The following is a 25,758-nucleotide window of genomic DNA, read 5'->3' on the forward strand; positions in this document are numbered from 1 at the left end:
AGGGACCTCTGAGGTCATGCAGTCCGACCGTCAGCCCAGCACCGGCACCGTAACCGCTAGAAACCAGTAAACCCCATCGCCCAGTGCCAGATCCAAATGTCTCTTGAACACCTCCAGGGATGCTGACTCCACCACCTCCCTGGAAGACCTATCCCAATGCCTGACCACCATTTAACTGGGTTTCTATTTCATAAGATAGTTAAAATATCTAATCTGAGTCTGGATACCTCTATACTTAAAACAACGAAGTGTAAAAAAGATAAAAAAATGATAGAAGTAAGGATTCCTTTCTTAATGTAAGCAAATTGCCGAACAGCATACTTGGAGGAGGATGTGGAAAGGGAGAAAAGAAGGAAAGGTTTAGAATGCACAACTAGTTCTTAGAAAATTCCTGTCTGCTGGCAGTATCAGCATGTAGACACTTGAGAAATGCACAAGAAAGTGACGGACCTTGTGTCCTTCCAGATGAGCAGCTCCAGCATGGGAGTGATTCTCCTGCAGCGCTCAGGTTGTTCTCACTGCACACTCCAAACTCAGTTATGGATTTTCAGCAGCGGCCTGAGCTTATGGATTCAGGGTTCAAAGGGAGCAAAAAGGTAAAGTTCTGATCATCACGGAAGAAAATGACAGCTCCAAGTGTTCTGCTCCTATTCAGTACATGCCACTACCAGTCTGCAGTGGTTTTGTTCACCTGACGTTACATCACAATGAGTTCTTTTACACCTTCAGTGCCAATTTTATAGCAGTTGTAATTTTATAACTAGACCCAACAGAATACTGATGAAATATACAGATGTAATGCAGCACAGTCACAAATTACTTGCCTGATCTTCCAAAATGTACATCATCTTTAAGATCCTGTATGTGCAGAGGAAATTTAACCTCAAAGACTTCTCGTGTAATTAGCTGATCTTTGACTTCATATTTTTCTGTCTGTAACAATCGAGGTACAGTGTTTTACCTCATTGTTTAAATCACTGTGTAAAGCTCATGGAGTTTGGGTGTTCAACTTAGATTTTTTATTCCTGCAGTAATTGGTGGAGGAGTATTAAGAATGTTCTCGTCTGACTGCAATTAGAATTTTACATTAGCTTTGTTAATGAAATGTAAAGGAAGATGGAGGGAAGATTATATATATCCCTCTTTAAAATCTTAACATATCAAGAATAGGTAGACTATCATTACATAATGACAGTGCATAATGAATATGATTTATGCAGGGTATGCACATTAATTAACTCCCATGCAGAGTACTGCAATCACCCATTTAGTCACAGGTTAAGGTAATTAAATACTGTTCTTGCTATTGGAGAGATTCCAGACCTTGGTCCCCAAAGATGTGACATTGCATTTTCACTAATTTAACTGGTATCCTTCATAAAAAATTGAAGAATTAGTCCAATTAAAATGTATTGGAGGAATCACAATGTATTTTCCTCTTAAATCCATTTAAACATCTGTGAGAATCACGTATGCTGAAGGGAAATATATGAGAATGAAGTTGCCTTTCAACTTTGAAATTTAATTAAAACAATCTGGTTGAAAAATGATACATGCTCAAAACTCAACGCTTGCATGTGGATATTGAAATAAAAAAGATCAACAGAAGTCTTGGAAACTGAGGACAATAAATATTGTTAAAGCTATTTTCTGTCTCTTCATTTCCTCTTACATAAAAACTTGATATTCTAAACCTCTTGAGCTGCTGACTGCTTCAGCTCCAACTACAGCACAGACCACTTTTCTTTTTTTTTTTTTGGGCGAGTTTGACTCTGTAAAGAAGGACAGAGCTTTCTTTGTAGTCCAATGGAGGTTGGGATCATCAGGAACTGCTGATGTTCAACATCCTTCAGGTTCAGTCTGTGACAGCTATGGCCAGAGCTAAAAACAACTTCTGTCTAATACTGTTTGGCCTGGAATGTTCCAAGACTGAACAGAAGAATGGTGACACCACATGTACCAGCAAATGTTCCCATGAGAACAAAGACTGTAAATGCTAATCTGCATTTTTCTGACTGGTACAAAATCCTCTCGGGAGGAGGATGCCTTTGCACTCACTGGATAATAATGAAAACTTGTTTCAATCAATAGTCTATAAAGCAAACCATCTTTCCATTCCTATAGCAGGACTCAAGCTAGATAGGGCATTAACACTTCAACATTTAAAGTATCCTACCTTACTTTTAGGAAGCATTATGTAAGGAATAGAACATTAACCCCTACTGTTGGTAAACACTAGTATTTATTGTGACAGTGACACACCAAGTATTACCCACACAAATACATTATTTCTGCACCTACAACCATATTGTTCAAATTGTTTCTGATGAATAAGTTCCCAGTGGTGTAGGTGGCAGCTAAAATGTAAAGTCCCGACACAGACCTTCTCCATCCTATCACAACATTGACAAAGCAGTGCTGAGCTGAGTGTGGTGTGCTGCATTTTCCAGCAGTAGATAAAGGTGAATGTTGCCTTTTATTGGGCATCAACATTGTTTAAATTCTGTTTTAAGATTCTTTCAAATTCTGTTTGTCTGTTATAACAAAGACAGAAATATAGTGGGTACATAATTTTCTCAGTTCTTTCCTTCCTAAGAATCAAGTCCTAGTAACATGGCATTAATTATAATTCAGAGATTCTTATTACAACTGCAAAAGATGAAATCTCTCCTTTGTTATGAAAGCAGGGATTTCAGAATTGTTTAAAGACAGCCTAAATCCTCAGGCAATACCTGTGCATACTCATTTCCAGTATCCTGGCTTTTGTTTTGGAAATAACAGGAGACTGTCAGATAATTGTCAGTTTTATTTTTCATGTGTACAATTGCCCATGCCAGTAGAAATATCCCAAAGGATTCAGTGTTATTTCTGAAGTTTAGCCTCTTTAGTACTTCATGATTATTCAAATTGTTTTCTGCTAAGACCCAAAAATTCCAGAGCATTTCCAGCCTTGAGTTTATCCTGTAAAAACAAAACATGTATATATGTTTGCGCTTAACTCATATTTAACTCAAATGCATTTACTCGTGCTTTAAAAGGAACTGCTGCAAAGACTCTAAAGGGTCTCTTCCAGTCTTTGCAGAAATCAGTGTCCTACACCGATTTTTCAGTGTTTGACCTCATGTCTCAATCCAGAGACTTAAAAAGGAGGGAAAACCCCCTCAAATATAAAAATCATACCTTCAGTTTATGGTCAAAATCATCCATTGAATCAATTAATTTTCCAGGTTCCAGTTCCCCAAGTGGAAAAGGGTAATCTGTCCCCAAAATAACTTTGTCCTGGCAACAAAAAAAAATTGTACATTTTTAGTAACATTAAACAATAGCATTTAAATAATATTAATACTAACATGGTACAATATTAAGTTAACATGAATATTATATTTTAAACTCGTAAGTGTTAATTTTTTCAGATTTTAAATTTTTTAAAAATTAATGTTAAACAATAGAGCACATGCTTTTTGAAATGTATAATGAGCTACAAGAAGTTGTATGTCTGTATTGGACTGATTAATTATGAAAGTGAATACAAAGATCATATTTTCCACTAGGAAAAGAACAAAGCCTGAAAACAAAGACTCAAGAGTTTATTGGATGAATTTGTGTTGAGTATCTATTGCTTGGGTGAATAAAGCACAATTAGGATTTTTGTACTGTGATTGATTTTCTGTACTGTGGTCCTGGTTTGAAAGGTAACAGCCCCTGCAAGTGGTCTGCCTAAAATGCAGTGATTAATCTTGGTTAAGTGTTGCCATAATTAAATGGCCAATAAAGGATACACAGAATTCTTCCTTCTGAGTTTTGATTTACTCATTCCATGCTCTGCACTGGTGTGTGGAGTACAAAATTTGTATAAGACTTTTTGGATACATTTCTTTAAGAATCTCAGGAAGTTCTCCACCAAACTCAGAAAAGATGCTTGGATTTGCAGTCCTGAATTTGAAATTTTTGGCTAAATACATGCACACAAATTAAAGTTATCTATGGGTGAGAAGAATGTAATAAGTGTAATAAGAAATAGAAAACAATAAAAATTATCTTCCCAGTGATACTTTCAAAGATGTAATAATGGCAATGGGGGACTACTGAAAACCTGATACAGTGTAGAATTACTACAAACACTGATTTTTTTTCTTTAAGAATTTAATTTAATTTAATTTAACTGGTATCCAACTTCAGATAACAAAACCTAGATCTTATTTACAAAATTTCATATATTTCTGAAAGTCTGCAGCTTTTTTAAAATGTCATTGTCTTTGAGTGGGACTGGATATTAACTGCGGGTTTGAAACACGTATCTGAAGATCTGGGTGATGTGATATGCCTTGTTTCTGAATGCAAGCCAGTGAAAAGAAAATTCAATAAAAATCTGTGTGCAGAATCCCTGTTATCAGAGATGAAAAGAAACGGGCAGATCCTCAATAGGACCACATTGTTTATAGGTTCATTTTCTCTCTGGAAGGCTATTTCCCCATTTTATCTGCCTTGGAGAGTGCATACTGCCAACCCTCTCGATTTTATCAAAAGTCTGTTTTCTTTTAGGCGTCATCTCCTGCAGACAGGAGTATTTGAAAACCCACAGTTTTCATTCAAAATGTATGTTTTTAAATGTCTCATGGATTTGAAGTCAAAATGATGAATTTTGGGCACTTGTTATAATGTTTGAGCTCAGTTACCAGAGTTCAATACTGAAACAGGGTGAAGGGAACACCATTCATTTATTTTCTGAAATGGTTTGTTTTTCTTAGTTGTCAAATGCTTTTAAAAATTTTTTTTAATCTCCACTAGATGTCACCCAAAAGTCTCTGAAAGAACCTACACAAACCTTTAGCCAAAATCTAAATAGAAGAGACACATTCTATTGTTCTATCCCATACTGTTGTGTTCTAATTTATTATAGAAGACTTGCCACAAGATTAGCATAGGAGAATTTATACCCTCTGTCTAATAAATCGACTTCTAAGCATAGATTAAACAAAATAGATTTGGATGTGTGCACTTCTGAGCAGCTAAATATTTTCTTTTATTTATAATATTCAATTAAATGCCAAGATGCTTTATTCAGATAAGAAAAACAAATGTCATATATTTTATGATTAAAAAAACCCAACTGAAAAACATAGCAGGCTTACATGAGAAAATGGATTTTTAAGTAAAGCAGAAGAAAACACAGAATATGTCCAGCTGTTTACTGGGGAAAGTCAGGAAAATCAGGTAAGAAAGGTTTGTACATCCTTATTTACATCTCTTATATACTAAACCACAAAGAAATCCCACACCCTCACAGGAAAAATATAGATTCATTTTTCTTTCCCTCTATGTGGAAGTATTTCACAGCTAATCATGGGCTCTATTCATTAGTAGTAAAGTTAAGAGCTGTAAATCAGTAAGAAAAATTTGGGAGCAGCATTCTTGCTGTGCTCCCAGTGATCTTAGGCTGTTCATTTGTACTCTTTGAGCTTCAGTTTTGCACCCATCTGTAAAATGGGGGTTGCAATACCTGTCTTTAGCAATCAGCTAAAGAGAATCAGCTTCAGAGAAGTGCTGTGAAGCCTCTGCAGATGAATAATGCTCCTAGCATAAGGGATGTACTGTTATATTATTCCAAAGAATATCAACAAAGTCAATTTTCCCTGGAAGACTTGGAGATTGATTCCTTAATTAGCACGTCTCTCCTATTAGAGAGGTACATGGGGCTAATGATTAACCTCAGTGGACCCTGCTACTCAGCACAACTTTTTTCACAGTAATAGGGACCAAAATCTGAAAATGAATCTCAAAAAGCTTTAAGTATGACTTCATCCTCTTACATAAGGAAAAATTGTATTTGCCTTGAATTTCACCTTCTTTCCTACTACCATGATACACCTGAAAAAAAGTCCAGAAGACTATAACCAGTTCAGCTCGAACTGCTGGCCAGAGAGTGCTTTGCCTTTGGCTGATGGCTCTGGAGGAATCACCATGGGGAAGTTTTTGCAGAGATGCACTGAATCATTTAATCCCATGTCAACCCAGTTCTTCACTTTTTATAGCCAGCAACGTTGGGGATTTTGTGTTTATTTGTATTCCCCTCATGCTACCTCATCACGGGGAGAGCAAAGGACTGCAGTGATTCTGCACTCTTACAAAATTCTTTCTCAGAAATGTGTATTTCTGCTTCCATCCCCAGTTAACCTGCACCCCAAACTAAGAAGGGATGAGCTTAAGTGGACACGACTCATCGCAGCTGTCAGTGGATTTTAACATTGATCAGCTCAAGGCCAGCACGCCACACGCTGGTGCCAGGCAGTGGCTGCTCCCCAGGGACCCAAAGCCATGGCCAAGCACATCTTCACACACGCTGATGCCCTTCCTGCACAGCTCTGAGCTGCTCTCTGGAGAGCTGGCCTATTTCAAACCTCCAGCTCACAAAGTTACAGTGTCAGCCTCGAGACTCCATCACATCATTTTTAGCCCAGCATTTATTAATCTTATATGTGTTACTCTGCCAACACATGACTGCACTAAAAGTGCTGAGATATTTGGTGTTCTTTAAGCATTTGACTCATGGAACAGTGTTACATGAGAATGTAAACTTTCCTTAGAAAAAGAGGGAACTTTTTAATCTTCGTGGCTATAAAGTAAAGTTTGAGATTGTGATGTGAATGTTTTTGTTTTCAAGGATAAGATGCCCTAGGCTATGAAAAAGAGAAAAAGTTCTCATGTGTGCTAAATCATGAGTAAAAGGTAAAGATACCTTTTGGGTGTCTGACTCATGATTTTTCAGCATTGGGATTCCACCCAATGCCGTACTGTTAAGGGCTCAAAATTCTCAGAGGACAATTAAAGAAGATGCCAACATCCTGTGTACTATGCTGGCCAAAGTTATTGTGTTAAGACTCTTAATTTTAAAAGTCGGTTGACAAAATGAACAAGACACCAGAGAGGCTAATGCTGAGTGACTTTTAGATTATCAAATTACAGTCCATAATCTCTTTCTCCTCTAAGAACTGAATTCCAGTTGCAAAGACTAATCATGATTAAGGACCAGAGTCTATGGGTAGCTTCTTAGGACGAAAGGTAGAGAAAAACAAAGTGTGGTGCAAAGCCAGCAGCTTTCCCACAACAGCAATAGTTTAGAGCAGCCTTGAGGTGCAAAGCTGACTCTAAAGCAGAAGTGCCCTGAGACTTGTGCTCTACACAAGTTCAAACAGAAAAAAAGTTCAATTCTTCAGCAATGGATTCAGCATCCTGTTGTACTTTCTCTCCTGCTTTGCTCTTGACATCTACAGTTCAGCTTAACAGATTCAGATCACAAAATGAATCTGTGGTCTCAGCCAAGCTGAGTCACACAGCTGCTAATTTACCAAGGTCTTTTCAACAATGGCAAAACATGTCTCCCAGCATTTAAAAATGGGTAAAAAGAAACAAGTGAGTGATCTTTTCTCCTTGCACTGGCAATTTAAAATTCAAGAGCTAGACTCATCCTTGTGTACTGGAACTGCATGTGTAACAAAAATATACTTAGAATGAACGTGGTCTGGATTTGGGAGATTTCTCAGAAAAGGAGGTAACAGAGACAAATGTTGGACTGTTATTCCATAAGCCTTTGGGTGTCTTGTAAAATGAATGTGCACATCACACAGAGAAAAATTTTAAAATCTATTGTAAAAAAACACCTTAAAGCCACTTGCTTACTCTAAGCTACAGTTAGATTCAAAAGATAATGCATAGTAAAAACTCCTGAGCTGTGGACCATGATATATTTGCTGTTTAGAGGTTGGTAACAGAAATTAAAAGAAATCAGTATGGGGCTGGAGCCCTAGTCTTTTATTAGCAACCCATTTGGTGCCTAGAACTTCACCCCTGGCACAGAGATGGCCACCTGAGTTAATGTTCTAAGAACTTTCCAATACTAACTGCTTATTAGCAGATCTTTTTAAAGTAAATTGACCTGGGTTTTATCTTACCATTTCTAATGGAATTAGGCTCCATGGCAGTTTCTTTGCACATTTTATGGGGCTCTTCCATAAACCTATTTTTGGTTCAAGGTGGGTTTGAGAAAAAAGATATTCTGTCTCCATTCCTTAGAGCTGCAGTGTTACTGTATTGTACATACATACACACTTCACAAAAGTTTCCATACTATTGTTTCAAGCTGTAGTTTGCTGTCACATGGTTGAATTTTCCATGACTCTTCAAATGCAAAGTTTTCCTAAAAGGCACAAGTCCTGCAGGGGAGCTGCAGGCAGAAGCCCAGCCGCAAAGCTACAGACTTCCTGTGCAGCACGAACTGAAAACCCACAGATTTTACAGTCCGATACCTGAGCTCAAAGTACCACAATAAAGAAAGCAATAGTGCTGCACTGTTATTTTTGTCTGGCCTAGGCAAGTCACTTCTGTACCAGTTCTAGTACAGGTTTATTGCAGTAACCTTTTCATAGTATTAGAGATGAAAATGGGAAATCAACAGATTCTTTTCTGTAGAAAAAAGCCAATCAGCTGAGTGGTGTTTGTGAACTTCAGTCACACAAGAGGCCTTGATGACAGCAACAGCTCCATACCATGTGAACCTATACACTGATGTACAGGAAACAGGACTGCAGCTGTTGAGACAAGAAAATCCCTGTCAGAGCTTGTATTTCTGATTTGACATCTGGAAGGTATCTGCCTCTGGCTGCAGATACTCCGTGAGGGGCAGAGATCAAAGCACAACAACAGGTCTCATTGATTTGCAGTGATCCATTGGAAGCTGGCATGGTGCCGTCTTCAACCCTTTCCTGAGCATTTACTAAATGAGGAGAGATTATTTGAATGTTTTAGGATTTTTCTGCCCCATGTTGTACCTCATTTAAATGGTTTGCTAACCTACAAAGATTTCTCTACAAACAACTAAAATACTTTTGCAAACCCATAATGGTTCTCTCTGACATACTCACAGAATCTTTCCTTATTACTGATTTTTTTTTTGTCTATAGCTTCCCAAGTGGAAATACACTTTGATTTCTTCAAGCATGCACTTGAATTTGAAAATTAAGCCATTTGAAAACCAGGCTCCAAATTGAAGCAGTCTCTGCTTGAAGTCTTGTCCTGAACAAGCTTAGAGAAGGAACCAGCCTCATGGAACTAAGGTTGACAATGCATGATTTCCTGGATTAAACCTACCATTTCAATAAAACCACATAGTAAAAACATTATCACCATGGCAGAAGCCCGTCAGTTTATTTCACTGGGTGAAGATGTCTTGTTCCTGCTTTCTTCTTCTCTTCTCCTTTTGCTCTTTCCTAGAAAATTAACTGAAGAAGGACTCACCCACTTCTGGAAGCATTAAAACTCACCTCTCCTACTACATTTGTGAGCAGCCTTAGTGCCCCACGGTCATGGACAAGAGAGTCTGTGTAAAATGAGCCAAGGTATTTTCTTGGATCCACCTTATTATCCATGGCGCACAAATCAGGGCGTACATTGAATCCATGGGAGATTCGCCCCACTGTGTATGGAAAAGCTCCACCTGCAAGAAGGAATTTTTCATAACAGCAGCTGAAAATGTGTAGGAGGGGAAAAAAGCCACATTATGACCACAGATCCATAAGTTTTACCGTCAGCTCTTTAGAAAGAAAGTGCTTTGCACCAGCAGCTTTTTATTCCTTTACCTTCATTAGCTTCTTTCTCTGTTTTTCTCACTTCTTCACTACTTTGATGCCCAAATTCCTCCTGCTGCTTCCTTGTCCCTTTCCTTAAACCACCTGCTGCCTCCCCTTCCTCCTTGTTTCCCTTAAAGGCTGTTGTACCAGTTCAAACCCTGCAGGCTGGAGAGTGTTCATAAAAGCAGCTGATCTATGAGATTGTCTTTGGGGTAATAGTGCTCAGTTAGTGGCAGGCTTCACATGGTGACCCCATTAGTTGGGATACCAGAAAATACAACTGTGCCATGCTCAGCCGAAGAACAGGAGTTTCACATGGTACATTACTCACCTCCATGTGCAAAGCAAACTTTCAGCCTAGGGAATTTTTCAAAAATTCCTCCCATAATCATGGAGCAAATGGCCATGGTTGTTTCTGTTGGCATGCCTAAGAAGAAAAACAGCTTAATTATATAAAGCTTTACTTTTTAAACTTCCTATTTGATTTTTAAATGTTATTTTAATTTTCTTCCATTAGCCTTGAGCCTACTGAAAAAGTAATAGTTTCAGGGCAGCTGCCAAAGGTTATGCATTATTTCTGCTGGAGGGACACTGAGTTGAACTGTAATTAACTGAAATGAAGACACAGGCCTGGAAGTGAAGATCTTCTGAATTCTCAGTCCAGTTTTTACTCTATACCATTAGGACAGATGACAGGCAGGTTGGGTATGTCCTGAAATACCCAGTACAGGCCTGATTCCTGTTATCCTTGCTTAAAGACGAGTCTGGAATATGCCAGCTTGCCTTCTCACCTGTGCTTGTGGGTTTCTTTTGCGTGTAAAGTGGGGCAGATATGTTGATGGATATTCCAACATGGATTTGGGGTTCAGTTATGATGTGATGCCAGATCCTACACTTTATAAATAACCTGTCTCTCTCTTTGCTGCTGGCTGAGTTGGATGCCCAGAGTTAGGAACAGAACAGGAATTTAGGTTCCTATAGCAGGCCTCAGCTTCTGATCACACCCAACATATTTAGAATATCATGCCATTTTAAACACCCAACTTCAGACATCTGGCTTGAAATTAGGAACTGAGTTCCCCTCATCTATGGGGGAAACAACACCTATCCACCTCTAAAGGTAATTTTTATTGATGTTTTACCATATGCTCAGATGCAAAGCCTTATTAGGCTTAGTGGGAAAGTATTCAATTTACACTTTGTTAAGTAAATGCAATAATTTTATTTTCTTCTTAAATCTGTGTTGTTGAGCCTGTTCTGATTAAGACTAACTGATATTGTTGTCAGATAATGCACTGGTGATTGGGACAGCAAGATTTTCCAAGCAGAACGTGCATTATATGTATATTGTGTATGTGTTTCAGAACTGGTGGCAGTGTGAAACCCTGCAAAACAAACCAATGCAGAACAAAATACATGAGGGTAGAATTATATCTAAGCATTTCTGGGTGGCAGAGTTCTTCTGCTGTTATTCAGTGTTATGATTTGCCAATCAGATGGGGAAAAACCAGAAGCTAGACAATATCCTACATCTACTGAGAGCTTTTAAAGTACACGTTGTTTCAGCTACAGTTGAAAGATTTATTTCCTCTCTGATCAACCTGTTTCTAAGAGATAACCCAAGAGATTCTAGGGAGTAATGTTTGGTTTTGCTTACTCCTTCATTTACTCCTGTTATTTTTGAGGAGCTCATTTCTGAGATGATTCACTTCTCCCTAGTTATCTGTTCTTTGTATTTGGGACAAAAGAGAATACTATATTCTGTTGCTAGTGTGAATAATTTTAATTCTAAGTATTTAAAAGAGAAATTAAACAAGTTTAGAAACAAATGGCTGCTGAATTTACACAACAGACTTAATCATAATACTAGATGTAAAAAAAAAGTTTGACAAAAAAAAAGATGTAATTTTTCTCTCTACTTGTGTTTTACTTGGCAACAATCTCCTGGGCATAATCCAATTCATAAATGTAGGTTAGGAAAAGTAAATATACACTTACCTATTAGCCAGGGAAACCAATATTTGGACATCCTCCCATCTATCTGCATGTCCCAGGGATGCACAAAGAGACAGCAATTTAATGTCTCAGCAGCCTGCAGCAAAAAGAAAAAGTCTAAATCTTGACTAATCTTACCAAAATGCATCTTAGATCTTAGTCATGCTTTTAAATGACCTGGAAATCTGTACTGAGCAGTAGCACTAGTAATGAAAATAGGCTCACAAGCAAGAACTATAAACAATAGTTGGCTATATTTACTCCTTTGGGCCATATTCTGAACTCCTCACCCAGTTTCACAGCTCTTCCTGTGACTACAGGACTGGAAGCATAGATGATATCATCTGTTTATTAAGCCAAGTGTTTCTCAGAATAATGCAGTACAAAAATGCTTTTCCAGTTATGTTTTTCAGCCATCCTGTAGTATAGAACTCAGTTTAAGCAAACATTCTTTTGGTTACATTACACATATGAGATGAATACTTGTAATGTCTTATAGAATCATTTTAGGCTGGTTTTGCAGAATTGTTCCAGCTGCATTCAGAAATCTTCATTGAGTTGCCCTACATTTGTCTCCTTTGGTCCTCTGCCTGACTTTAAAAAAGTAAAAAATATTCCTAATCCTTCCTAAGAGTTCAAAATCTGGCTGTATTCTGAACAATAATCCATCTCTACGCAAGTATGGTAATTTTTACAAAACTACTGACATCTTTGGAAAGGAAAACAGAAGAACAGTGTTGGATGCTGACTGACTGTGTAATTTAACTGTGTGCTTAAATTTAAATACACAGTCATCAGAGTCATTCATATGCTTAACCAGGATTTAACAGCTTCATTTTGTCAGATGTATTTCTGGACATGCTCTTGTTGCTAAGGAGATTATCACACATTTGAAAAATTTGAGTTTATTTACCCATACATGCATAAATAAAAGCTGCAACTTTCGGATCGTGGAGAATAATTTCCATCTACATTTGTAAAGTAAAAATAGCAATTCAATAACTGGCCTGGTAGTTTGGTGAAGTTCGTTATCCAATATGCCTTAATTTCATAATCTGTATTATCCACAGATATTTCTAAAAATGATAGTGGTTACTTCCTACATGTGTGAATCATAAGCTGAAAGATGTACAGTATAAGAGAGAGATCCCAGAACAAGAGGGGGATCTCAGCAGCAGAGAGACATGGAGTTACTGGAGAGAGTCCAAAGATGATGAAGGGACTGAGCATCTCTCCTGTGAGGAAGGGCGGAGAGAACTGGGACTGTTTGGCCCCGAGAAGAGAAGGTTCGGTGGAGATCAGGAAACATCAGGTTGCCCAGAGGGATTGTGGAGTTTCCATCCTTGGAGTTATTTAAAAGCCACCTGGGCATGGTCCTGGGATCTGGCTGTAGGTGGCCCTGCTTGAGCAAGGGGTTGGTCCAGGTGGCCACCAGAGACCTTTCCCAGCCTCAGCCATGCTGTGATTCCATGGATGTGGGCATCTCCAAGAGCAGATGCTGATACCTGACTGTATGTGGCCATAAGAACAAATAATCCAGGTGCTGCACCAACAGAGCTTTTGAATAAATTGAGCATCCTGCAAAATAAGCTCTGTGAATCAATTCCAAGGTGACAGCGCTAATAACTTGAGAAACAGATTCAGAACGTGCATTGATTAAGCCCCTAATTTAGACAAATGACCACCCTCATCTGGACCTCAGGCTATTTAAGAAATGTAATCTATTAATTCACTTGATAATCAATACATTCAGTTTGGAACTTTTGGTCCTGTTTACATAGTTCTGTGTGGTACTTTGGTGTTATAAGTATCTCTGATAATCTCAAGGAGTTTTATCAATTATTTCAATAGGATTGGATACAGTAACTTGAACAAATGCAAACAGTGCAGAAATGCTTTATTTGTTACTGCACTTATCCTCACAAATCAAGAAGGCAGATCTACAGTGAGAACTCATACAATAAACCAAATTTTGTTATTCATTATTATAAAATATATTCCAGAATGTTTATGTTACATTATTGTCATTATGTTCTATAATGAACTATTATTTACAATTAAAGCTGAGTGTCTCTGATCACTAAGCAGATTGGAAGGCTCAAATTATGACTAAATGTGCTCCAAGGTATTTTTAGACAGAATTCCATATCACAGTATTCCCCCAAAGAAGGAAAGCAACAGCTACTCACAGCATAAATATCGTACAGCTCTGGGGCATTCAGGTCCCACTCATTGACATGAGATGCTATCTGCACTCCTGGAAATCCAAGTTCATTCACACAGCGATGCATTTCCTTCACAGCCAGGTCTGGAGCTTGCAGAGGTAATGTGCCCAGCCCAATAAACCTCTTGGGGTACTTTCTTACCGTAGCTGCTAAGTCATTATTTAATATCTGGGCGAGATCTAAAGTATCCTGAGGTTTGGCCTGGTAAGATATGAAGCAGAACAGTACATTTAAATATAGTTCTCAAATGTTATCACCTTTGGAAGACATTGGATATATGTCACTGCAAACAACTGATAGACAGGGTTTGAACCCAAATTTACTTTACAGTTCTGAATAGCTAAAAACCAGTAGGGCTAAATTCTGCCTCACTTAAAAACCTCTGGGTGCAGTTCTGCTTTTTCTCTTTAATATTTTATCAACTGCTGTTGCCTTTACTGCTCAGGAAGAATGTAATAAAGCCCAGGGTGCTGATGCACATAAGTACCTGGTCTTCTGTGTAAAGCAGTCCCCTGGTTTTGTTTATCCAAGTGCAAAAGCCTCAGTATATAATTTTTTTACATAGCAATGAATATTTACTCTCCTATTACTGGAGCTGAGGAAAAATAAGAAATGTGAGATGCTGGAGCATGCAAATGCTACAGAGAAAGCTTGAGCAAACTTCTCTTGCATTTAGAAGGAGATAACAGCCATAATTCTAATAAGAAACTGCAATATCCACACAATCAATCTCTGGTCTTCCCCCCCCCCGAATACATATTTAATGGAAAATATTTCCTTAGATACTAGAATAAAATTTTGAAGAGATGTCACTAACAAGAAATTCTGAATATCAATGGTACTTCTTTTATGTGGGCTTAACACAATGGTTCTTAATGCACATATCCATATAAACATCTTGACCTGTACACATTGCTAAATAGTCACATTGAGAATGTATTTAGAGCTGCATTTTGCTGTGATTTATCTCCTCAGCCTGTTTTTATTTCTTTGAAGCATTCAAGATCACCATGTGGGGATCATGGGAACTTAAATTTGCTCCTGAATTTTAAGATTCAAAGCATTCTAGGTTAATGAGTCCTATGCCACATTTAAAATAAAGTGGGACAAAGCCAGAAATACATCTTTTATGTCTTTTTTTTTTTAATGAAAAAATACTGATTGATGTCTAGCTTTCATGGAATCTGCATATATGTTTGCCTGCTAACCATGGATTCATGCTGTATAAATTTTTTCTCTCCATTTCCAGCTGCCCCCATAAGGCCCCCAAAAGAAATTCAGCTGTTGTTGTGTCCTTTCTCACTGTGTGTGCTCCAGTGTGGAGCTTTGCCAGGACATCCTGCATATGTCTTCTCATACCTGCACTCCTTTCTTGCCTTTTCTTTTTCACAGCAGAACAATTCTAGGGACTCCTTCAAACACCTAATTTGTAGGAGGATGCATTTGTGTTTTAAAAATGTTGCCACATATGAATTATGAAATATGTTAGTAGGAACCTACCCAGTAGCTGAACATCACAGGGACTGTGGACAGGACTTGGACTGTGACTCCTGAGTAAGAAAAAGCAAATATTAATGTTTCCTTTTTTGTTGTCTGTTTTTGGTAAAATGTTACAATTTAAAAAGTACTTTGGTTTGAGAGGCAGAATGTAAAGCTTTACTAATGAGAAAGACTGATTTAACAGTGACATGGATCGATTCTTTATCTTTTTAATTAAGGATCATAGCAATGAATCTCATAGTGCATCACTTTATTAGGAGTTGAATATTTTTGCTAAGCAGACAGAAAAAAGCACTTTCATACTCCTGCTAGATTATTTTTGAAATAAAGTTTTTTGATTTTAGAAGTATTTAGTATGCACATGCACAAACAAAATAGCTATTTAACATTATTCTCAAAGTGACATTAAACCAACAGAATTCACTAACTTGAGTTTACTTTGGGGTCACATTTGTCATATATATTAAATAAAGAAATGAATTAGCTCAAAGATAAATAACATTATGTTAACAATGGTTATTAAACAATGCTTTTCTAAGTATTCCCAAAGCTGTATTGTGTTAGGTTTCATTAGTCTTGTGTCTGGACTACTGAGGTTGTAAACATAAGAAAATCTGCCTGTTTTCAGAAATAACTTTGATGTTAAAAATAAAAATAATTAAGTCCATGTTGTTTTGTTTCTGTTCAAACACAAATCTGTATCATAACTTTGTGTGTGACAGGTTACAGGAGTGAAAACAACAAACCTGGCAGACAAACAAAATAAACAATAAACAATAATTAGGGCTTCACAAAATAGTTACATGCAAAAATGTATTTTTGTTTTTAATTTTAGGTCTGTTTGTAGTATTTTTGCACATATCTTGTCATGCTTTAAAAAATTTAACTTGGTTGTTAGTAGTGAAACTACTAGAAAAAAGATGGCAGAAAAAACTCTAGGAGAATGAACTCTAGGAGAACTCTAAGACAATGATTTGCCAAAGCACTTGAATGATTAACAAAATGTTTTATCCTCCTTCTCAGAAGTTTAAGTAGGAAACAAGAGGAGAGGCTGACTCAGATTGCTACAAGATCTGATTAATTATATTGTGTACAGCAGCAACAGTTTTAGGGGTAAGGATTAGGCCTGCAAAATTACATAAATACTGAAGTACAGCCCAAGCTGGATTATCCACCAATATGGACACTTGATTAGTCTGTTGAGAACATTCTCCATGTTTTCCACAACAAGCCTTGTATCTGCTTTCAATCCATTTATACACTTCTGAGCACACTTAATATAAACCTTAAAGGTACATTTCCAAGCTGACTGTTCCTAGACATTAGCTTTAGGAAGAAGAATCAGCACAGAAAAGCCTGTACTTTTTTACCCTCTTCAGAGGGTTTTACAAAGGAGAAAATAACAAGGAAAGACAGTTAGGGTGAACTGATACATTTTGTCAAACAAAACTGTGATGATTTGTGTCACAGAACTGTGATGTTAATTACTTTTACAGCTTGTTTTATTGAGTTACATGGATAGCTTGTTTTATTGAGTGGATGAAGACAGAAGTATGTACATCAATTAGACCTAGGGCATATGATTAGGAGAACTAATTGAGTCTCTTTGGTCCATTGGAGACCATTTCTTATTACTGGCAAGATTTCTTGGGCATTGCACAAACAAAGCCTTTTAGCAACCAAGCTATAAGTTATCTCTGAGTTAACAATACCTTTCAATGACTGATTCAAATTTTGTTCAGCTGGGAGACTCCTTGCATCTTTGTCCCAAAATTACACCGTGTTTGGAGGTTAAATTTTTGGGTATAATCTATCTCAGCCTGTGTTACAGAAAGCAGTCTTTGGACTAAGTAGCTACAGCTTTCTAAACCAAAAAGGAAAAAATGTGGTCCATAGTCTTTATCATTAGCTGAGCAGTAAGAATAAAAGAATGAAAAACATCAAGGCTTTTTTTTCCCCCCCCACATAATTAATTGGCTGATGCCTGTATGTCTGGAGTGCTGTAATAAAAAGGGACATTTTTAGGGCACAAGTCACCAGATGGTGCTGTAACATACAGGTTTAGATTTTTTTTTTAACCAAGCGAGCACTGTTTAGTTCATGGAGAAATGTTGCAGTGTTGCTTTTATGATACATTTTCTTTTCTGGAGAGCTGCTGCAAAAATTTGAAAAAAAAAATCCTCCTGTGTTTTCCCTTTGTCTACAACAAATATATGAAGCACAACTGTTTTGTAGAAACTTGCCATTAGTGCTGAGGGAAATATCTGAAAGAGAAAGATGCCCAAAGGCTATTTATGATCCACTCTGTAGTTGAGTGATTCAGTAATCCCCAAAATCCCTGAGCTAACTCAGAGAAACATTGCAGTCTAGTCAAAGCATGATTCTATGATTCTGTGACAAGGCAGCATATTTCAGAGTTTGCAAAGACTTTCTGGCATTCCCATTAAATGTCTAATGGTTGGAGTTTGAAATACTGCTTTTCCAGGGTGAAAATGAAGTAGGTGAAAATGAAGTAGATGAAAATTATCTAAGTTGTGTTTACATAAATTGCCCACTATCTGGTGAGTTCCCAAGCTGGGAACTTGTGTTGCTATGTGTTGCACTAAACCTCCCTAAGAAGAATTACCCAGAGTATCTCCTTACACAGAATACAGAGTAATTTAGGTTGGAAAAGACCTCTAAGATCATTAAGTCCAACCATTAATCCAGCACTGCCAAGCCCACCACTGAACCATGTCCCCAAGTGCCACATCTACACGTCTTCTAAATCCCTCCGGGGATGGGGACTCCACCAGGGCTGTTCCAGGGCTTGACAACACTTTTAGTGAGGACATTTTTCCTAATATCCAAACTAAACCTTCCTTGGTACAATTTCAGGCCATTTCTTCTTGTTTATCACTTGTTATGTTGCAGAAGAGACCAACTCCCAGCTGGCTACAACCTCTTTCATGTACTTGTAGAGGGTGATAAGGCCTGAGAGGAGGAAACAATAATCATGAAGATGCTACTTATACAATATATCCTCTTCTAAGCAATTCAGGTGTTTGTTCCTTATGAAAAGTTGGAGAAGATATTCAAGTTGTGTCTACTGGGAAACTGATGTAGGAACTATTCAGGCCTCAATCTAAGAAAAAATAATCTTTAATAACTTAATATTTCTCTTACAAGAGTGATGTGGAGCTACAGTGTTAATAAGAACTAGCAAAAATAATTGAACAGACTAGAAGTTCCTTCCCTCATCCTCAGTCTCCCATCTTACCAGCCTTATTTAGTAATTGCATGTATGTAATTTTAGTAATTGCTTGCATGTAACATGATGGAAAATAAATTTGCAAATTTGGCATCTGGTTAACTTTCTAAATGAGGAAAGCTCCCTTTTCTGACAAGTAATTGTACCAGTTCTCTAGGCTCAGAGTCCTCCAGCAAAAACACAGAATGAAGCTGCAACATGGCTAAACAGAAAAAATGTATTAGAAAAGGAAACAAGAAATACAAGAAATCCTATGTGTAAGAAGAATATTTTTAACATATGGAACAAAAATGAAAGGGTTCCCTCCTCCTTTATGTGAATCACTTTTTAACTATAGGGTATGGTACCTTTTCAAGTCCATGGTCAGTCATCCTTACTTATGCCAATAAGTTCCTTATGGCCTTAAATCCCACCAAAATTAATAAAGTCATGTGGGGAATAAATTTCTCCTGAAAATGAGGAAAGTTATGGGAACAGGTCCCATCTGAGCATAAAACATATCAGTTTCCAATGACTTTCAAGAGATTTAAGCTAATGAATCAGTATGCTAACCCTTTTTTTGATATTGTTGTTGAGCACTTTCAGATGCACTGACAGAGAAGTTGTTACTCTAAATGATGCACAATGATTTGAATTCCTTCGTGGAGGTACCTGACTGGTCCATCTCTTTAATCCGTACTTCCGGGTCCCAGCAGTTCTCTTGAATAACTCTAAAAACCTTTCCATCCTTCATCATCTTTGCCTGTCCCTGTGAAATGACATTTTCATATATTATAAGTGTGACAAAGTAGTACCTGCTAATTTACAGTCTCTTGAGTATATTGTGCTCCTGACAGGAATTCAGTGGCAAAATTTTTATTTTATTTTTTTTTTCAGTAGGCATTTTTAAACAAAAACTATTTTAAAAATAGACATGAATAAGACAGTCATTTATAGTTCAGATTTAATTCTTCAGAATAATTTTAAAAATCCCCTTTCTTCTGCAATGTACATCACTCTATTTGGAAAAGATATCAGGTATCTTAATCCAAGTTTATCCTCAAACCAAATTGTGACCTCAAAACAATGCTCTAATTAAATCTGTGCTAAATTTTCCCTTTGGGTATGTATGTGTTCTTTTAAAGTCAATAGCACCACAATGATTCCAGTAACTACAGAAATAATTGTGCAACTCAGTTAATTTCAGTCCAGTTATTTCTTATCATCAGTGATACTGAGACAAAAGGGGACCTATTGTGTTGTCTTCAGATTACATTTTCTCCTTCGGAAGAAGAAAAATATTGAAGAATTTGGGGAAAAAATCTCAAACAAAACTTAAACACAGTATAAGCCCATGACCTGAATTAGTGTAAAACCTTTCTCATATGCCACCAATTTCCAGACTTAGGAAGTTCAAAATGTTATCACAGTCATGAAATTTAATACTGTTCCTTTATCAGCACGGACAATTTTAAAACTTCATATTTGCTTGATGTGTGAATTGTTCAAAGAGACTGAGTAGGCACAGTGTCACCACATAAGCAAATTGTCTGTTACAATGAGGGGTACCCACAAGCTGCTACAGACTTGTAGAGACACAACAGGACTTCTGTTGGCACAAATGGGTGAGATACAATTCACCAACACCTGCCAGCCCTGCGTATTTCTTGTTGTTTTCATCTACTGTAGGGGTAAATGGAAAGTCAGGTGATGCCCTGATGCTGTGCACGTGGAGTGGGTGAGGGCAGTCATGCAGCAGATGCACTGGGCAGAGAACAAACTCCATCTGCAGTTAAAAACTGAAAACCACACGAGAAAACACAGTAGCTCTTCCTTCACCTTCCCAGTAAATAGGAGCTAAGTGGAAGTTTTTGGGCCCTTTGAGAGAGAGAATTTGCTCTCTCTCCAAAGGCCACTTTATTTTTCCTCACAAAATTGGTCTTACTTAGGATTCTGTCAATTTTTCTAAAGAAAAGAATCTGTTAAATCAGAATATTTACTACTGGTATGCTCAACCAGAGGGGTTTCTGTACCCTTCTTCTGAGAACTCAAACTGTTCTTAACCTTGAATTTGTTATTAACTTCATACATCATTCACAAATATACTGCCCTAATGAATATTTTAAAGCCCTCCTCAACAAATCTATGTGTGCTGCCTTGGCAAACTGTCAAGTTACTTGTTAGCTGTATCACAGGTTGTGAAAATTACTTGAAATATTACAACTACAGGGTCCTGATCCCCATGTGAAATACCAGGTTCTTGTAAAATTTGTTTTCCAACCTGAAAGGTTTACTGTAGCCATACACTCAAATACATTAAGAAAAGTTTAGCGCATTGATGCAGGTTGTCCAATAAACAAAAATTTATTTGGGGTGTGAGAAAAAGGCAGAGTAGAACCAAGCACTACATCACATATGAATAGATGACATGGACTTTACTGTTCCATTCTGTTCTACATTTCTCTATCCTGTTCTAAAAATTATCCAATATTTAATGTTTTAATTAATTTATGTGGAAATTAAGGTTCAGCAAACCACATTTAAAATTCTTCCATCACTAAACTACTCAGTCACATCCCAAATTGCACTTTTCAAACATGCACAAAATTATTTTCTTCCAGTTTGACCCTGCTGCTTTTTAACAGAATGATATGAGAAGCCTTTGGGTTTTATTTAGTCTTGAGAGTTAACATCCCCAGCTCCACATGTCTGAACAGGATTTTATTTTGCCATGCACTTTTTGTCATGCAAAATTTCCAGATGGAAGTAGGCCAGACAGAATTCTCTGCAGAGCATGTAAGGCCATTATTGACCTGCCACAAACTTCCTCTGCAAACTATTTTTAGCACAGAATTTTAGCATCAGACCTGTAACACAATCGCCAGAAATGTGTCCAATCATCGTCTCCTTCCTGCAGCTGCCATGTATCCCAAAAAGCTGTGCCATCCATGCTTTGGTTCCACAGATGGCTTGTTCTTGTTTATTAAAATACCAGCTCCTTTTGGGTTTGCCTCTCATACAGATGACTGCATTTAACTAAAAACAAATCTACATGTAATCTGCTTTAGCCTGACCTATCTTATTGAAAAGAAATTCTCAGAGCTATCCATTCCAAGTGTTAAAACAAGATGATGAAGAAGAATGGATGCTGGTTCATACAAGAGAGTGTGAGTTTCATCTTTCAGGCAAAAGGTTCTGCTGAGGTATGGTAGGACTGGACTGATACTACTTCATAGAAAATAGACCTCTAGGGAAATCCGTATCAGAGACTAAGCCAATCTTATTGCCACTTGAATTGCTTCTTAATAGATCTACTGTGAGTTTGTGTTCCTGATGACAACACAAGATCAGCTCTGAGCACCAAACAGCCCAAACCTTGCAGTGATGATCCAGCTGCACCCATCCACCGTACCCATATCTCTGTGGAGGAAAGAAGAGAAAGCCAGTGCTAGTTAGCTCTCTGCAGTAGTAATAGTAATAATAGTAATAATTGCAATAGTAATAATAATAATAATAAAATTGTAGCTCTTACAAAAATACCTAATTCAGGAGAAACACTTATACATGCTCAGCTTTGAGCCATAGTAGCCTCACTGACTTCAGAAGTGCTGAAGTGTAGCTGGACTGGACTAATAGTGTTTGTAGATCTGGAACTTTAGCTCCCAGTTCAACATCATTTTAAAACAACTGCTTTAAAAATGCTTAAAGTTGCTTACTACATTGAGGTTCCAACTGAAATAATTTTGACACAGAAAATATTAAATTAAGCATCTGGCAATGTGGAAATTGAGCTGACAACTTTCCAATCTGTGATCAGTTAATCATTAGCACAAAGATGCATTGATTCCACTCTTCAGCTTCCATGATTCAGCAGCAGGAGTGAAGGTCAGCCTCTTATCTATTAATATTTAAACAGCAAGAGAAGCTAAAAAGGAAGCTTAGATGTTCATTGATTCTTCTAGAGAGATTCAGAATTGTTCATGCAAAAAACGCAAAACCTACATAAGAAGCTGATTTCCTTTTACTTTCATAAATTATCCATTAAGAATGAACTCTTGACATCTCTGAGTGAAAACAATGCTCAGAATTCCCATTCCTCCAAAAAAGAAACATTTAGAAGGAAACTAAGTAAGAGCAGGCATTTCTTTCACTGAAGTGTAAACAATTTGGATACAGTCCTGAACTTCCTGTGATACCAAATCATTACTTAATGCCACTGTGAGCTTTCCTAATGTGGCTGTGCAGAGCCAAACCTCCTGACGTCAGCCAGAGATGCAGCCACTGGGGCTGTGTTCTCTGCTTAACTATGTAGATCTTATTTAAATGTGTACATTTATAGGTTTATACATATATATAAATACTGAAATTTAGGGAAAATTTAATGAGTGACAATTAAAGAGGACTTTAAACTAGAACCATGCTAACTGCAATTGTAAGCTGAGGAGAAAACGAGTACCTTAAATGGGTAATGAAGGAGCACATAGGCAACAGAGAAACTCAGTGGTCTGGTTTTGAACTTATTTTATTCTTTCTTCCCCTCAGGTATTAGTTGTAGGTATTGACAGTCCTTATCTGTTCTTTTCTATGATTTTTTTATACTTGTGATCGTTTCCTAGGCTGTTAAACTGGTATCTTGACAATAGAATTTTCTAGGTTGAAGGTCCAGTACTTACAAAGCTGGAAACAAGACAGAGAAGTTTAGCACTAACTAAAAGTGTGCATGTTAAGATGCCTCATTGGTTTTCCTTGCATGAAATGGAGAGATCTGTGTTAATGACTTGAATCTCCAGAGGACTCCAGGGAATTCTGAGAGTTGTTTTCTACTCTGAGTCCATTAATAAACCATTGAATCACTCAGAACAGAGGGAAAAAAACCTAGCAGGTGGAAATTAAATTTTAAAAATTTGGTATTTGCCTCTTTATCTGTGTTTAAAGAAATGCAGTGCTGGCCCACAGCATCTAGCATTAGTGAATTTAGAACATCAAGGAATTCTTGGAGTTATTTTATCTCAGTGAATGTATTGCCCTTTTAAAGTACATACAGACAAAGATATTTAAAAACATTTAAAAAACCATATAAAATCAGAATGAAGAAACTTATGGGTGTTTTTATGAAGTTATTGTACAAACAAATACAACAAAATCTGCAACAAGCAAAAGTAACCTGTCTTTGTAGTCTGGATATTTAAATTCCTATCCATTTTAGACAGACATAATTATTCTAAAAGTATCTGTAGCCTATATACATATCCAGTGTATATGTGTTTTTCATCAGGAGCTCTTATTATTACAAATAGAAGGTTCAAATAGATTTTAATAAACACCTTCATAGATAAACAAGGAAACAAACATTCCTTTCCAGGAGGGTTTATGCATAATGATGTTTTTCATGACTAATGAAGAAATAATCCTGTGTATGTTTTTAATGCCAGGTTTTCTCATGACTTTTTTTCTAATATGCTGTTTATGTTTCCCAGCTGCTCTCTCTATAATATTGACTGAAACGGGACTGCTTAAATCACAGAAGTATAGAGATAATAGATATGAAACCCTTTCAGATTTATTACATTAAAACTTAAATGACATTTTTCATTCTCAAATACATTTCACAGGATCATGAGAAATATTGAGGACAAGAATAAATTTACATCACTGAATACTACTACTACTAAAATAATAATAAGTTAACACTTATAGCTTCAGTATTCTGACAACTGAGGTTTTCTATTTTAAATACAATAAGCTACTTCTTTCCAGTAACTGAAGAAATAACAGATATTAGTAAAATTATCATCATCAATTAGCTGTACTTAGAGTGACCCCACTCCAACTGAAGTTAATGACTCTCATGCCTCTGGGTGTAAGATGGGAATGAATTTGTCTTAGTTAACATTAATCTTGTCTAATATTTGACTATTTATTTTATTTAAAACAAAAGGGAATACCATTTAGAAACAGAACATCTCTATTTTTATCAAGAAAGTGGAATTTATACCTTATCATTTGCAAATTTTGGGTCTCAAAAACCCCAAGGAAAACGGTAAGAATTGCTTCAGAATAAATAAAAAGTCCAGTTTTACATCCCTTTCTGACTGGGACTCTTGCTTTGCAAAACAGTGCAATACAAATATTTTACAGCTGGAAAAAAAAAAAAAACAGACTAAAACCTAGAGATATTTACCACAGAAACCTTCATTCATTTTTCTTTCAAAAATCACATTGGTAGAAATGGTTGCTGATAACATAAGGCACTGAATATCTAAACTCTTATTACCTTTTTTAGGTCAGGCCATTCCTTAGGTAGAATGTGGCTATGAATATCAATTTTCATTTTTGAAGTGTCAGAGGAGAAATACTCCCTCAATGCTAATGTTTTCTGTGTCAGTGCTGCTATCATTCCTGTCCCTGGGTCACAGGTCATTAGCTTTGGCTGCTGTCCAGATCCACCTGCTGTCCTATCAGGAGAACGAGGTACAGTGGCCAACCAAGAAGCCTAATTCCAGAGGGGTGGTTCCCCAAAAGAACAAAGATTTCGAGCAGAAAAGTCCCTGTTAATGCATAAACTGCAGCTGACCGAGGGCAAAGGGAAAATACTTGTTTATATTGGCACCATGAAGGGATTTATTTCACACTGACTCTAAAATGTCGAAAATAATTCAATAAAATTGAGTTAGAATAAATACATTAAAAGTTCTGACTTGAATTTCCTTCTTTCTCCATGTTAGGTTGTGAAATAATTTGTAGAGGGCATATAATGTGCCCTTGGCAGAGTCACACATCCTCATCTATTCTCTTTTTTTCTCTTGCATTTTCTTTAAAGTTGTATTAAGCCCCCTCCAAAATACTGAATTGTAGCCAAATCTATGCTCTGCATTTTATATTCCCCCTCCTCATCATTGGTTCACTCAGGATATTTACACAAGCTACTGCATAATGGTGCTTACAGCCTCTCAAGATGCCTCAATTATAGATACATAGATGTATTTCAAATATAACAGCTTCTGCATTCTAAGTTAAGCTTAACTGGAGCTATTTCAGATTTCCTGTGAAACTACATCTCATCTTTTGCCCTTTACTCAATTTAGAATTACACTTCTTTGCTCAAGATACCCTTGCTCTTTATTTGTGCTGTATTTTTGTCTGTAATTTATTCCCCCTGTAGTTTTATTTCAGTGTATGTTACTCA

At 37.0% G+C, this 25,758-nt stretch overlaps 1 protein-coding gene across 1 annotated transcript; it reads right to left on the bottom strand.

Moving 5' to 3' along the window:
• Positions 1-2,786: 2,786 nt before the first annotated feature.
• On the bottom strand, positions 2,787-24,975 carry ACMSD (aminocarboxymuconate semialdehyde decarboxylase). The gene is made up of 10 exons (XM_008638216.2): positions 24,847-24,975; positions 21,948-21,992; positions 19,245-19,341; positions 15,344-15,393; positions 13,808-14,044; positions 11,622-11,715; positions 9,955-10,050; positions 9,318-9,490; positions 3,181-3,279; positions 2,787-2,961 (listed from the first exon to the last, which is right to left on the bottom strand). Exons 1-10 carry the CDS (start codon positions 24,967-24,969, stop codon positions 2,899-2,901), a joined length of 1,077 nt encoding a protein of 358 aa, XP_008636438.2. The 5' UTR covers positions 24,970-24,975; the 3' UTR covers positions 2,787-2,898.
• Positions 24,976-25,758: the final 783 nt, after the last annotated feature.

This window comes from Corvus brachyrhynchos, unplaced genomic scaffold, assembly GCF_000691975.1.
Source record: "Corvus brachyrhynchos isolate BGI_N302 unplaced genomic scaffold, ASM69197v1 scaffold126, whole genome shotgun sequence".
Lineage (NCBI taxonomy): Eukaryota > Metazoa > Chordata > Aves > Passeriformes > Corvidae > Corvus > Corvus brachyrhynchos.